This window comes from Natator depressus, chromosome 3 (assembly GCF_965152275.1).
Source record: "Natator depressus isolate rNatDep1 chromosome 3, rNatDep2.hap1, whole genome shotgun sequence".
In the NCBI taxonomy this organism is placed as follows: Eukaryota; Metazoa; Chordata; order Testudines; family Cheloniidae; genus Natator; species Natator depressus.
The window spans coordinates 191,704,288-191,719,804 of NC_134236.1; the positions used below are offsets into that span (position 1 = coordinate 191,704,288).

Here is a 15,517-nt window from a genome sequence, read left to right on the forward strand (position 1 = left end):
ATTCCATAGTTGCTGTTAGTTTAAAGAAATTGGGTACTCGCGCTATAAAATTCCTATTGAAAGTTGTGTGCGTTAGAAGATGCCAGCTGTTAGTGGGGACATTGCCAGTCTCCCATTTGCAGTGTTTCAGAGCCACCTGCTCTTTGTTACTGGGGCACATGATTTTATAAAGGTTATTTTTCTCCTATATGCTCATCTGCCAATCCAGAGGACATGAGAGAGACAAGGTGGGTGAGGTAATGTCTTTTATTGGACCAACTTCTGTTGGGGAGAGAGAAGCTTTCGAGCCACACAGAACTCTGTCTCATAGGACCCACCTGCCGTCATGGAGACAGCTCAACTAGCTCAAACGTTTTTTGGTGGTAAAAGGAAGCTCTAACTTCAATGCAAGGATGACAGGCATTTTGGAATGATCTTTGTCCTCGGAGGCAGGTGCACTATCTTCTGAAGAAAGCAGAGGGAAAACACAATTGTCTGGTTTCTAAGTACTGAAAAACACTCCTAGTCTGGAAGCCCTTTTATTTCAACCAAAACCTGTTTATTTCATTGCTTTTGATGTCCCACTTCAGAAGAAGCTTCTTTTGGGGGCTAGCCCAGTGTGGGGGGAGGAGGAGCATTTTGTCCTTCAGTGTAGCACCCAATGCTAGCTTTACAGTAGCTTCCATTCAGTGCACACTTACCTCAGGAAAACTCTTGTGCAACGTAGCTATTCTTTCTACTGCTCTCAAAGTTGGTGTGTAAAATGGCAGGACTAAATTAGTTTATCATAGTGCTTTCTTCCCATTTAACTAGCCCTCACTAGTTTGGGGCAAAGATGTCTGAGCCCTTCGCAAAAAAGCAGCACCGGTACTAATGCGTATACAAGACAAAGTTGCAGGACAGACAGGATTGGGATGAAGTTTGACAACACAAGCCAATCTTCCGCCTAACTTTAAATCACAACTCACCTAGATATTCTAACTATTAGTAGGGGGGGGGAAACCCTTAGAACAAGTTTGGTAGTGTTTTGGGCACGTGATAAATGGGAGCAGGTGCCTGAAGTGCAAGAATGTGCCTTTACAGAGGTGCACACATATGCTACTAAACTATTCAACAGGTTACAGCGGTTCATTTCTCTAAGCATGCAGCCATATTAACACCCCCAGCAGAAGGCTTCACATGATTGAAAACTGCCCCTCTAGTTGAAATTTTTGAGGGGAAATCTGCTGCTGTATTGCTGTTGATGTGCTGAGCACCAGCAACTCTGCATACGCTCCGTACCACTTCAAGCAGCATTTACTGAACTAGAACCTTGTCCAGTAGATAGGTTCACTGCTTTACTTAAATTGAGCTGGTTCAATAGTACAAGATTCAGGCAGGTACATATCTCGCGCTGTCCGTGCATTCAGAAGGATGGTATAGGCCTGAAATTCCATTTTAAAATGTGTAAACTTGAACATGGAAGTGGGGTCTTTTTAGGATGCTCCATTTAATAGAAATCTCCCTTCATAACAAGTGACCTGTTTACATTGGGAAAGTATTTAGTACGCTTAAAGTGGAGGAATTTGGCTGGTTCATTGTTACTGAAGTTTGCCTGACATCTTCCCCATATAAGACCGTAGCTTCCGTTGTTTATATCTTTTCAGCCCAAACAGCTGAAGTTTGGCAAATTGCAATGGAATCATTTTGGAAGGTTTCGTGCAAAATGGTTCTGCTGGTTTTGAGAACAAAGTTAGGGAAAAATACATTTTTCCCATATTTAAAATGGTTTTAGAATTTCTTTGAGAAGCCCTTGTACCCCCATACCTTGAGAATGGAACTGAAATTTGACCAAGTTCTAAGCCTCTGAAAAATCTGTTTTCACATGGTCAGAGTGAAGCAGCTAAAATCTTATCTGCACCCAGCATGCTCTGTTTCCCTGCTCCAACTGCTGACTACACTAGGCTGCAGGGGGGAAGCCACTTGCTTGGCAGCTGTGGACTAGGGTAGTTCTCAAACTTTTTGTATGGGTGACCCCTTTGACACCTCCCCATCTAAATTAAACCACTATTTTATATTTAACACTACTTTAAATGCTAAATTAATAACCCTATTTAAAATGAATGTATCTTTTCTCACAGCTTTTAAATTAAAGATTGAATTATTAGCAGAAAAGTTATATTTTTAAATATTTACTGTTTAATACCAGGAGGTATGTGAAGAAACAATCGCTTTTCACAGCAGAATTGCTTGCTAGCTGGGAGGCAGTGAAAAGTGGTATTAACATACAAATATCACTTCAGAATAGACTGACTAGCACCCCATTGCCACTCTTACTTCTGTGGTGATGCTGGCAGCATGCGCGGCTTCAGAGCTGAGTGACCGCAGTGTGCTGGCTGCTGGCCAGGCACCCAGCTCTGAAGGCAGCACTGCTGCAGTAGCAGCCAAAACTGCAGAAGGTATTTAAATGATATATTTTATAGCAGATGCTCTGTTTCATGCATGTACTTGCAACCCATGTAAAACCTCCATGACCTCTGAGCTAAGGAATGTAACAGGGAACCCCTCTATCTGATGCTCTCAGTGATGCCCCTACTGGTGTCCAGGTAGGGTAGCAGAGGAAGCCACCTTAGGCAAATACAGAACGGACAAGAGTCAAGCCAGGGGGAAGGAAAGGAGTGGGCTGGGGTGAAAAGCTAGGAGTGGGTGATCTATCTGTTGATGGCCTGGTGTAGGAGTTAATATACTGCCTTTAAAAAAAATTAAAATTGTATTAAACATGAGTTAAAGCCAAGCACTCAAGTTAGAAAATTCAATAAGTAAACTTACTACCACATATGTCCTGGTGGTCCCAGTGAGGAGGAGCTTTCCTGCACTGTTGTGAGTCCCAGGAGATTGCTGGGCCCAACTGTGCCCCATTTTACCCCACTGCCTCTATTGTAGTAGCTGGAATTTCCCCCCACATCTTAAACCAAGCTCCTGAACTTTATCATCAGAAGGGTCTACTATCTCTCTGCCTTAGTCCTTAATCTGTATTATGGGTATAGAGCCCCCTCACTGTTGTGAAAATAAGTTGTTTGGGAAGCACTCAATACTATAGCAAAAAGCTGATGACAAAATTGTCTTTGGAGCCAGGATTGAATAGGATGCAGTAAATAAGGCTGGGGGTCCTACAGCAAACAGTGAGGAAACAAGTTATTGAATAGCTGCTCAATCAGACCCATTCATCATGTGCATTGAGGAAGGAGTTCTGTGGAAAAAAAAAATTGTGATGTAATTGAAGGTGCAATGTCATGCACTCACCTAAAGGGGGCAAATTAAGGTAAGTAAACAATCTCATTCTTTTCAATCATGAGGTTTTCTGTGCCCTTTATTTTAATTCTTCCCTAAACACACCCCAATTCTGCCATATTCTTTATTGTACAGGTGTATTTTCCATCCTCTTCCTTAAATCACCTTTTCTTTGACTGCAACTGCATACTGGTGTCTTCATTAAGATGTCTACATCACCTGTGTCACTTTCCTGCATTGATAGTTTAGCATTCTGGAAGGTTCATGAGTAGTTTGTTTTCCCTGCAATGTATATTACTTTGCATTTACTGACACTGAACTTCATCCATCATTACATTTTCACCTAGCTTGGTCAAATGGCTCAAGTTCTTCTGGTCCTGACTAAATAACATCTAAACTTTGCTTCTTCTACTTATGTTTCCAAACAATTATTTATACAGTGAACATAAGTACATAGAGAACCACAGGCCTTGCAGCTGTTGTGCTTTTGCTATAAAAACAGATTAAATGGTCACTTTTATCATCTCCTAAATAGTTTTTGGATCCATGGCACTATTTTGTCTTTCACCTTATGAGAAACTTATTGTCGGTAGCCTCTGAGGAACCTTATCAAAAGCTATTTTCCTTTGTACATATCATGCTGGTTAATCATATGATTTTCCAGATGGCAGATTTGGTTGAAATGATAATTACAAGTAAAATGTGTTAAGTACATATGGAAGACTTACTAGTCTATGATTTCTCAGATATTGCCAGAGCTTTTTTTAAGTACAGGCACAACATAGCTATTATTGCAGAAACTTGGAAAGTAACCATCTTTACAAAAGATTTATGAACAACTCAGCCATTTCATACCTAAGCTCCTTCAGAAATCTCAGATGAATACCATGTGGGCCTGGTGACTGCTTTTTAATGCATCAATTTGTTCAAGTACTTGACACTTCAATCTGAGAGTGCATCTTCATCACAAGAAAGAAAATGTCCCTGCCCATCATCATCTGGAGTAATGACTTAAGTCAAAGAAAGCCTAACGACCAGATTCAAGGTGGATGACAATATCCAGCAAGGGGTATGTGTGGAAAACTGTACTTTTCCTGTTCCAAAACATAACTAGGGACACTAAACACTTGAGCTATTACCATTTCTGTACAGTATCTTATGTTCTGTGATCATGTATACCAGGGGTCTCAAACACACATGCCACATTTGCTGCAGCCTGCCAAGCTTTCACCTGCCACCCCCCCAGCATGCCACATCCCTGCTCCTCTGCCTACCTCCAGGCACTTCCCACCACCAAACAGCTGTTTGGCAGCACTTAGCACTTTCCAGGAGGGAGGAGCAGGGAGCTGCATACTCAGGGGAGGAGGTGGAGAAGAGGCAGGGCAGGGATTTGGGAAAAGGGTCAGAAGGGGGGGGTGGAAGACGCAGGGCAGGGCCTCATAGAAGGGGTGGAGTGGAGGTGGGATGTCAGTGATGCAGCCCTTGGGCCAATGTACTAGTCATGTGGCCCTTGTGGTGATTTGAGAATTTGAGATTCCTGATGTATACTATACAAAGTATCATGACAAGATTTTGGTCTGCAGCTCAGATATGTACAGGCCCTGCTTCCCCCTTCTCTAGGAATTTTATAAATAAAATCACCAAAGGTGATGTACAATCAAATGAGTCAGACTGTTGCCACTGGTCGAAGAACTAAGTTTACACAATTTAAGAAATCTGAATGCATGAGTTTACAATGCTTCCTAACCAGTCACTTTCTTCAGAAACCAACGGTCCTGTTCATCAGTATGCTTGCTTTAAGTGAAAGATACAATCAAATTAACCATACTTTTGATTAGTGATAAAGCATTAATATTTAATGAACATACAAGGATTGTTAAATTACTTAAATATTTTGTCAAAAGATCAGACATTATGCCTGAATGAAAACAGACTGCAAAAGCAGCCCTATTTTCTTCTAAGCTTCCCAATCAAGTTGAAGGAGGCTGAGCACCTGTAAGCTTCATGCAGAACTTGTGTTATTTCTATACACATTAGCTGTGTATTAAGATCTCCAGCCACAATATCTGTATATTGGATACAGAGTCCCAAATTAGAGTCCTGGGTCTTAGAATCTTTCAGCTGCTCTGCTTGCCACAGCTCTAATATTGCCATAGACTTTTGATGGAGGGCTTCCTGCAGAGAAGACAGACACATTATTATAAAATGCTACTGACAGATAACCATTAGTACAAACTCTGCTGTAAGATTAAGGCTGCTTTTGAAAGCTCAAGGTGTCTGCATTACTGCCAAGATAATTTTCCCTGACTGACAAGAGGCTCCAAAAGAAATCATCAGCTTGTCAACAGATTAAGGATTCCAATATAAAGGAGGAGATAGCCGCTATGCTTTGGTAAAGCTTTGCAATTAATTGCAAGAAATATAGATTTGTTGTTTACAAGTGATTTTTCTTTAGAAGTCATTCCTAGCTGGAGAGGATTGGCAAATTATCTATTGGACACTAAGCTTGTGCTAACTTTTCATTTAATAACCCAGTACTGTAAGAGTTTCAACTCATCTGTTTTAGCTAGTTCTAAACAACAAAAGCCAGAAACAGGAAATGTCACTAGTGAGTGCAGCCCTCTGTGGACGTTCAACACTCCCTTCCCTGCTCTGCTTAAAGCACGAAGTTGGGAGGTACACACGCAGGGAGCAATTCTGCTATCTTTACTCTGCAACAATTGGAGTACCTAGGAGCAGAAGATCTTTCCCCAGCAGTAGCAGTCAAGAATGAGGTGAGTAAATCTAAGAGTTCAGATTTAGAATAATCCTCTAGCAAAAAAAATATTAAGCCCTACTTAAAGCAGCAATGATCGCAGTTTCCCCTTAAATACAGATCTTACAACAAATCAATGTTTTTGCACAAGGGACTGAAGTTACTTAATAGGGCTTACCTAAAATGAGATTGCAAATTGCTGTTCGTGCCATCTTAATATTCTGAAAAGATCCTAAAATATGAATTTTCCTGTAACAAGCAACCAAAACAGTGTTATTTGGGAAAGGTTTTTTCCCTTTAAGCATGTAGTTAATATTACGGTATTCAAGTGAATTTGAGAATCAAGAATCAACACACTAGATCTTTGGCAGCGAAGTACTAGTGAATTCTAGTCTTGCATTATTAATTACAACACTTGTAACAAGCATGATTGAGCTGGTGTTTTCCTTTCACTTCATGCTACTAACAATAGGTGGAATCTCTGTCCCATAGTCTTTTCTGATGCATAATTTATTTACAAAGATGTTACGATTAGCTCACAAGATTGGAGAGGTCAAGGTTTTGAGTTGTTCTGTGATGAAAGCAGTTGTAACCAAGTTTAATAGCAGTGACCAGAGGAGAAACTGATCTGGAAGTCCAAGATCCCACTTCCCATTTAAAGAGACTAAGCATCCCAAACAATGAATAACTCATTGCTATCCTCTACCCTTTTCAATGTAACTTGTGCATGCTCACATTTGTAGATGCAAACTATATATCTGCACTTCCAGCTATCACATGAAGATGCACCTTAATACTCAGACCTTCCCCTCCATTTTATTTAGTGGGTCAACTTGCATCTACAAAAGAGAAGAGGCTGAACTGCGCTCCCTCTGGAAGCTTATCCTTTAAAGTCTCCTCAAACATGGAAGCATTAGAACAAGTCCCCATCAACTTCCCTTCACCAGATCATTATACTGGATAGCTCAAATTCAGTCAGAGAGGGAGGCTAATTTGTGCTTCACTTTAAACATGTATTTTCATATTTTGAGCACCTTCCATCTTTATAACCAAAACATGGCTACCTGTCATCTGTACATTCTTTCAAATATCATACCTCTTCACTGATACTGTTTGAGCTTCCTGCAATTTAGGAAGCCTATAATTCTGGGGGACACCATTCAGCTACCATCAGAACACAACTCCCCTACCCATTCAGCTTCCAACCTCCAGTGATGTTGCCTCAGATGCTGATCCTACTATTGGCCCCTAAGGAGCATTCACTTTTCATTACCATGTAGGCCAAGAATTCAAGCACTTTGAAGATGTTAGTATTCATTGGTTTGGAGAGCAAGAATCTTGAACAATCCCCATCATGTAGAACTGTCCCTATATTTACATGCACAACACTGCATTCTGGGTTACTGCACAGAAGGGAAGAATCAATGAAGGATCAAATACAAGTTTTAGGAACCGCACATTGCCTAGAAATTAAATATGAGAAGGAGAGTCTACTTACGAGTCAGCAAGAACTATTCGTGTCCTGGTTACATTTTCTATAGTGAATTTGGTTTTTCCACCTTTTCCTGCTATTCTTCCTATTGCTCTAGAAAGGTGATCTCCTTTCAAAGGCTTGACTAAAGCACAAGGGAAAAAACTGCATTTCATTAGCCAATAGGAATATGAATTTCTATAGCAGCTTTTAGGGTCTTTCAAATCACTTTACAAACAGGAATGAGTTTCAAAATACCTCTATGGTGATAGGGAAACACTATACTGGGATTATTTTATTCACTACAGTGGGACAGCAGCTCACCCCAGACTAGCAGTGTGTCAGAGAGGAGTATTAAAGTGATCTCTGTGTAGGACTAACAGAAATCACTCCTCAAGTGGCTGGGGAACAAGGACCAATTCCTGAGTGAGTTGGGAGAGGATCAAAACAATTAACATGCTCATGTAAAACAGAACTGAAATTAGAAACATCTAGGTTCCTATACCACTCTTATTCCTTTGTATCTGAGCACCTTCCATTAGTGCATTCAGCAATGTAACTAACATCTGTCAGTTGTTGTTCGTGTTCTCCCATCCTCTCCCCAGGAGAGAACTACACATGCAGCATAGTGTTTTGTAGTGGTAGGATTTATTTTGTTTGCTGCTCCACTCAGCATTTGATGAGTGGGAGTCAGGTGTGGGGCAGATGGGCCAAAACACCATTACCAGCCCTCAGTCTAAAACCCAGAGCCATAGCATTCCCTAACACACCCAGAATGTCACTTTTCAAATTCACTACGCACTTCCTCAACTCTTCTTTTGGCAAGGAAAAGGGTAGCTACAGCATTAATTATTTGTCACAAATAAGCGGCAGAGATTAGGAATACAGGCTTTCATAAACCAGATGAGAACTAACCTGACAAGTCTGATATACTGCTTCTAACCCTGAACAAAACTGTTGATGTTTCAGGAGAAAGGCAATTGTGCTACCACCATGCATCTAGCCAATTTTGTACTGCTGTATATAGGAGTAAAAGTGCTCACTCTGTGGGTCAGGAAAGAAATGTATGTCCCCGAGGAGAATTACATGCTTTTTCAAGATTGTGCAGAGTGTTACCGATTATGTTATCCAACCCTTTTTTCCGCCCCTGGCTTCTTTAAAAAAGACTGACCTCCCACAGCAGTGAACTACACTGGCTGACTACTTACTACAGGAAGCAATATTTCCACTAAATGATTTTACCTGTCTTAAATTCAAGTGAAAGGTGTCACAGTTGCCTCTGAATTCAGAATCAGTTTTGCAGTGCTGCTTATTTTTGCTAAATACCTCCATAGCAGATGTCTATTAACCCACGCAATGCTTAAAAAATTGCAGCACAGGTCTGCTGATTCTCACGTTCCTATTTAGGCTCTAAAACTCCTTGGGACAAGGTCTGTCTTATTTTGTACAGCATCAGGCACAGTGCCACTGCTCAAACACTACATGAGCCCAATAATCCTCATTACAAACTAGAATCACCCTACTTTTCAGCTAAGATGTAACAGGGAGTGCTGTAGTGAGGTCTCATTACTAAGACTGCTGCTTTTGCAAAATACACTATAGTAGCGTATTATCATAAATATTTGACAAGTTCAGTTATATACTACTGCACAGTATCTGTGATTTATGTTGTTTGCTTATATACACTAAGCTACAAAACAACTTACAACGGGTCTCAAGTTCTATTGAATATTCAAAGGCAATTTTCTTTTGGGCAGAGAAGACAATGACACCTGATGCACTATTGAAAGTTTTGCAACAGAAGACACTTACCATCTGTAACTTCAAAAGATTCTAGAAAAAGGTCATCTAACCTGATGAGAGCAAGAGCATCCTAAAATATTAAAAAGATTGTTATAACGCTGCAGAATACAGATAGCAAAACATGTTTAAGGATCTGCATCATAAACCTTTTTTTTTTTTTTTTTTGGAAAGACATAAATAATAGAACAGATTCACAGAATGACCTCATGTAATGTCTCAAACAGCATCAGGCTAATCCACTGAAGAATTAGTTGGGTGCAGCTTATGTTCCTGTATAAGGAACCCTGAAGGAGTTTTAAATACTCGATCACGCTCTCTACACCCAAAACACCAACCTCCCACTGGAATGTGCACGTGCATAGAATCATAGAAAAATCATAGAATATCAGGGTTGGAAGGGACCTCAGGAGGTCATCTAGTCCAACCCCCTGCTCAAAGCAGGACCGATCCCCAATTTCTGCCCCAGATCCCTAAATGGCCCCCTCAAGGAATGAACTCACAACCCTGGGTTTAGCAGGCCAATGCTCAAACCACTGAGCTATCCCTCCCCTAGGACAGTGTATAACCAGAAAAATTAAAATGATGAAGCTGGTCTACAACCCTGAATCAACTCATAATTTACTTTAAGCACCAGCATACCAAGTTTTGTTAAAAAAGAGACCTCTAAAGCTTAGTTTAAAATGCATCAAATGGTCTGATGCTTCTTCAAAAAGTTAACCTTACTAGAAGTACATGATGGATACAAGCAAAATAGCGAATTCAAACAAACATCTATGCAAAAAAAATATATATCACCAGAGATTCAACGTATCCCTTCGGAGTGGTTTTGAAATAAAATGTTTACATAACACACATTCCTCCAGCTTTACAAAGGCAAGCTTACTGTACCACTGTGTTGGGAAACTATATAAAACCTATGCCCCATAACCAGCATCCCCGTGGCAAGCCTGCACAGAAGCCAAGGATTTTAAGCCAGCAGGTTTCTATTATCCCTACTTATATCACAATTTAGACTAGGTGACTAGGACCACCTGGCTGCTGAAGACTCACCTCAACTTGAAATCCAAGAATAAATGCTTTCACAAAGTCAGCTGCTTTCGTTAGAGCACTTACGTCTTTTGTCTCTTTACAAGTCTACATGAGAAACAAATTAAGTTGCATGTGAGAAAGAGGTCAGGACTTGAGAAACTCACCTAACAGCTACTAGTCCAAGAACTAAGTCTACTCATCAGCCTGAAATACACCAGTTCCCCAAGCCAACCCCCTCCTGTCTGATCTACTGCTTGGGTCCAGAGACCCTGGAGTTCTGCTGAATTAACACTGCGCCTTCAATTAATACTGGCCCTCCACCATGAGAATGTGTGTTGCTACCCAGACCACTCAATCAATGCTAGGCAGCCTCTCTCCCCACCAAGAGAGTTTATGCCCAACAGAGTCCTCCGCCAGAATGGGGCGGGACTGAGGTTTTCCTTCTCCTGGAACAAACCCCATGCCATCCTAAAATAGAGAGCAGCAAAATGAGAAGCAGGGAGGCACTAGACAGTTTGACAGCCACCAGCAACAGGCCCCGACTACCAGAGTATTGAGAACTTGTATGAATGGAATCCTCACTAGCATCTCCTTCCAACACAGGAATGTGTGTGCCAATCTGTGTTGAGATTCCTGCCAACAGCTGTGTGTGTCGGGGGAAGCCCACTATTTTGGCCAGAATGAGATTAAAGTTAATGATTGGACAACTATGAGATTTTACCTAGGGATGTGGTGAATTTTCCATAATTTGAAGTCCTTAGATCAAACTGGATATCTTTCTAAAGATATGCCCTAGATCAAACAGACATTATGAACTTGATACAAATGTTGCTGAGTAGGCTATCCAGAAGGTCAGATTAGATCATAGTGATTCCTTGGGGTCTTATCTACAAATTTATAAGACGTCAGAATGATACGCAGAAATGCAGGTCTGGACAAGGAGATAGATAGGACAAGGAGAGGCAGTTTTGTGAGTCAGCAGCATAAAGGAGATAGTCAAAGTCATGCAAGTATCTAACGAAAAATAGATGACCAACAAGGAAGCCTTGTGTGACCACCACCAAAATTTGGAGAGGAGAAAAAGAGGAGGACCCTCCAAATGAAACACTAGAGGCAGAGTAACGTAGGAGGATAACCACAAAAATTAAGAGCAAACAAAATGTCAAGAGCAATAAATTAGACAGCAAGAAAGTCAGACAACTAGTTGAGGAAGATGAGCGAGGAGAGCCTTGACAAATCTCATGGCTTGAAGTGCATCATTAAAGACTCTGGTGAGAGTGGGAGCTCTGTATTCTGGGGGCTTCCCCCCCCCAATCTCCTCCCTCTGAAGCATCAGGGATGGTCATGGCTGGAGATGGGACACTGGACAGGGTGGGCCGTGCTCTGAGGTGCACTGAACATTCTCTCTCTCAGGTAATTAGCTAGATGGTTCTTGCTCACTTAATCAGGACCTAACTGTTCACCATATGAAGGAATTCTCTCCAAGGTGAGACTGGCAACAGCCTTGCAGGTTTTTCCGCCTTCCTCTGCAGCATGTGGATGTGAGTCACTTGCCAGGATTATCTGGCCATCTCACTTAATCATTTCCCTGCCACTGTAGGGGCCTCAGACATTAGGACGAACTAAGATGCATCATTCCCTCTCTGTGGCACACAGTAATCGAGGCTCCTGTGGGCTGTAATATTCTGGTCTAACTTTGGTTGTTGGGGTTAGTGGGAGTATGCAAGTAGGTGTTAATGGCCTGTCACATAAAGGTCAGACTACACAATCTGGTGGTCCCGCCAGGTCTTAAACTTTATATTAGAGTTTAGTGGGCAGAAGCATGACTGGAGAGGGTCTATGATGGAAATGGAAGAAAAGAACCCCACACAGTGACTGCAGGGGAGAGCAAGTCCAGAAATATAGGGGGAGAGATTGGACAATAATTTGATGGTGATATGGATAAAGGTGGGCTTCTTTTTTCCTATTTATATTTTAAGATTGTGGAGACCAAATGATGCTTGTACTGAGCATGGAAAGAATCGAAGTACGTGTTTGGGGGTGTGTGTGTGTGTCTGTGTTTGAGATTATAAAACAAAAAGGGCTGGGGATACTGGAGAAGGTGGAGGAGGAAAGCAAACCTGAAGTCTCAGTGAGGAGCAGAATGTGCTAGGGGCTGAGGGAGGAGATCATGCTGGATTTTATTCGTGTTTCCTTTGACAGTGGGAGACATCGAATTTAAAAAATAAAAAAAAAAAATTAAAAAAAGGAAAACTGACTGTACATTTTGTATAACATGTCAATATTGTTATCCTCAAGAGGTGATACCAAAAAAGTTAGTAATGCCTTTCTCTAATTGTTCAAGCACATTCCAGAGTCTCAAAAAACAGCAATTTATAAATCTCCAATTTTCCAAATTCAATATTATGTATATTACACATAAGATCTATGACCAAGTCACAACTGTCAAAAAAACCAGAACACTGTCTAAAGACGACATTTATGCAGGCTTATCTACTGTAAGTCTTGTAGTGAAGACCGTACTCAGAATAAGATTTATTGACAAGGGAAAGAAGTTACCAGTAGCTTCCACATTTCAACGCTTAAATTTGAAAACGTGGCTTTTAAAGATTAATCTGGAACACAGCTTAATAAAAGTATTACAACATACTATAAATATAGTTACCCACATGTCAGGAGCTTAACACAAGCTTTAGACACGCTGTTAAAAGTTGTTAAGCTGCATAGGCAGTCAATAAGAATTTTAGTTATGGCTGCAACTATCACTTTCTATATCCCAAGTGACTTGAGCATAGTCCATTAGACAGAAGGAACAGATGCGGTAAGTAATTATGATTGCTTGTCCGCTACGATGAATAAAAGTCATTATGAGGTTTGAGTTATGTTTTTGGGCTGCCAAATCATTTACATAAGTGTTATACAGTCTTAACTATTTACAAAGGATTGCATTCTGCAATCAAATCTAATGGTTAGAGCTGTTCAAAAACTGATTTTTTTCCCTCCCTTATGTGATGTCAAATTAGAGATAAACAGCCTCTGGGTCAGTATTGCCAGGGGGTTACTTTTCTCTAAGTTTTATTTATTGCTTTATGAGTAAAGTACTTCAGGACACAACTGTTAAGTTTTAGTTTGATCCCATATGTTCTACATGGCTCCACTTTAGTTTACTATAGCTAGTAACTGGGATCTAGATAATTAACACGTTTTTGTGCTCTGAACAAATAAGAGATAGCAAAAGATAAGTTTTCTGACTTAGCTGAACTGAGGTGCTGCATGAAAACGGCAGGAAAGAGCTTTCTCCTTACCTTGATTTCTACATTTCTTGTTTTTAAGTTAAATCTGATTTGAAGATGCAGGTGTTCTACAATAGGTGTGAATATTTTCATCCAGTTTTCTTTCAAAGGAGTATATCTGTTTGCTGGTACAGGAATTTTCCTCATTTCATCTTTTCCGCTCTAGAAAGAAAAAAAAAGTTCAAGTAGAACTAACCACCACTATGATCATTCTTGCCAAAAGACAGCTTATCAGAGTGCTCAATCATCAAATCATGCTTTTGCCTTGAAGTCACTACACCAATGAAAGAAAAAAACGTGTTAGGGAAAAATATCAGGGACTCCAAAATATAGAAGGCACAGACTGCCAGAGCAGTGAAAGAAGTTTTATACCAGTATTTTACTTATGATGGATGAGATTAAATACTAATATTTACTGGAAACAGGCAGTGCCAAGGAACTGGAGAGTTATTATCAAGTACTTCAACTTTTAAAAACCTGAAACTTCTTGCTGCAAATGTTTTCCTGTCTACTCCTGCTTAGTTTCCGAACAGTGTTCTTCAGCTCCAAATTAACAAGCTCACCTTCACTTAAGAAAAAGTGTGCCTGTGGAGATTATTATAAACAATAAACCTGCTATACAGCTAAAGGGACACAGTCCACTGAAAAGTTTCATAGTAGTAGCAGTGTTGGTCTGTATCCGCAGAAAAAAAAAGGAGTACTTGTGGCCCCTTAGAGACTAACAAATTTATTTGAGCATAAGCTTTCATGAGCTACAGCAGTTGGGCATGCATCCGATGAAGTGAGCTGTAGCTCACGAAAGCTTATGCTCAAATAAATTTGTTAGTCTCTAAGGGGCCACAAGTCCTCCTTTTCAGTCGACTGAAAAGTCACACTTCTAACTAAAAATGTTTACTTATCATTCCTAGTATTATTTTAGCTGAATGATAAAATGTTTGTTTAGTTTTTGCATTGGACAGCACAGTACTTACTGGTCTCATTGTTTCCCCTGTATAGTCAATGTCTCATGTTTGTGAGCACAAAAACCATTACAAAGCTATATAACCGCAAAACCACAGATGTTTGCGGGTGGACTCAAGACCAGGTCTAGTACCTATTACTTTTTTGGGGGGGCTTTTTTTAAAGCTGACTGGCTTTCAAGTTAACAACGCTCCTTTAACACGACAGCTTCAGCCGGCAGGAAGGTGAAAACCATCTCCCCCGCCCCCCACCGTGTGCCCTTACTTACCTTGGGAAAACAACAGGACCAGGGCGACAGGACACCGCTCAAACCTACCCCGCTCATGTTTTAACCGGGCCCCAACCCCGCTAAAACCCGGAGCGCTGCGCTGCCACGCGGCGGCAGGACACAGCGGCGTGTCGCTCCATGAGCGCAGCCTACGTGCCGGCGCCCTCGGGCTCCGCACCCACAGGCCGGGGCACGGAGGGGGCACAGGGGAGCCCCGTCCCCCGCAGCAGCCGGCTCGCTGACGGCGAACGGGACCTCGGCGAGCTCCAGGCAGCGGCTGGTTCGATCCAGTTCAAGCCCCACGGGCAGGGCCTGTCCCCGCCACGGCACCCCCGGAGCCCAGGCCCGGCACGTCCCGGCTCACCCTAAGCGCGTCCCCGCAGACGGGCGGGAAGTCAGGCCTCTTGCTGGGCCAGGGCTGCCCCGTGTCCATGCGGCTCCCGCCGCCGCCCCCATCCAGCTCGGCCGCCCGCCGCTTCCGTTTGCTCCGCTTGGCGACCCTGATGAAGCCCCCAGCCTCCGTCGCGCTCTGGGTCTCCGGGGCCGCGGCAGGGCCGCTCCCCCCGGTCCCTTCCTCCGCTGGCCCCTCCATGCAACGCTTCACACGTGCGGGCGGAGCCGGGCGAAGGGCTGACGCAGGCCGGAACCACAGAAACGTCACTTCCGTCCTCAGGCCCCCATCACGGAAC

General features: G+C 42.0%; 1 protein-coding gene across 1 annotated transcript; it reads right to left on the minus strand.

The window, feature by feature from the left end:
- Positions 1-4,098: 4,098 nt before the first annotated feature.
- On the minus strand, positions 4,099-15,508 carry PNO1 (partner of NOB1 homolog). The gene is made up of 7 exons (XM_074949542.1): positions 15,193-15,508; positions 13,613-13,762; positions 10,329-10,412; positions 9,288-9,348; positions 7,503-7,620; positions 6,183-6,253; positions 4,099-5,424 (listed from the first exon to the last, which is right to left on the minus strand). Exons 1-7 carry the CDS (start codon positions 15,418-15,420, stop codon positions 5,357-5,359), a joined length of 780 nt encoding a protein of 259 aa, XP_074805643.1. The 5' UTR covers positions 15,421-15,508; the 3' UTR covers positions 4,099-5,356.
- Positions 15,509-15,517: the final 9 nt, after the last annotated feature.

Coding starts and splice junctions, on each gene's coding strand:
- PNO1 (XM_074949542.1), bottom strand. CDS start 15,420: ATGGAGGGGCCAGCGGAGGAAGGGACCGGGGGGAGCGGCCCTGCCGCG. Junction 13,763..15,192: donor TCTGCGGGGACGCGCTTAGG/GTGAGCCGGGAC, acceptor TTTTCTTTCTAG/AGCGGAAAAGATGAAATGAG. Junction 5,425..6,182: donor AATTTGCAATCTCATTTTAG/GTAAGCCCTATT, acceptor TCTTCTCTGCAG/GAAGCCCTCCATCAAAAGTC.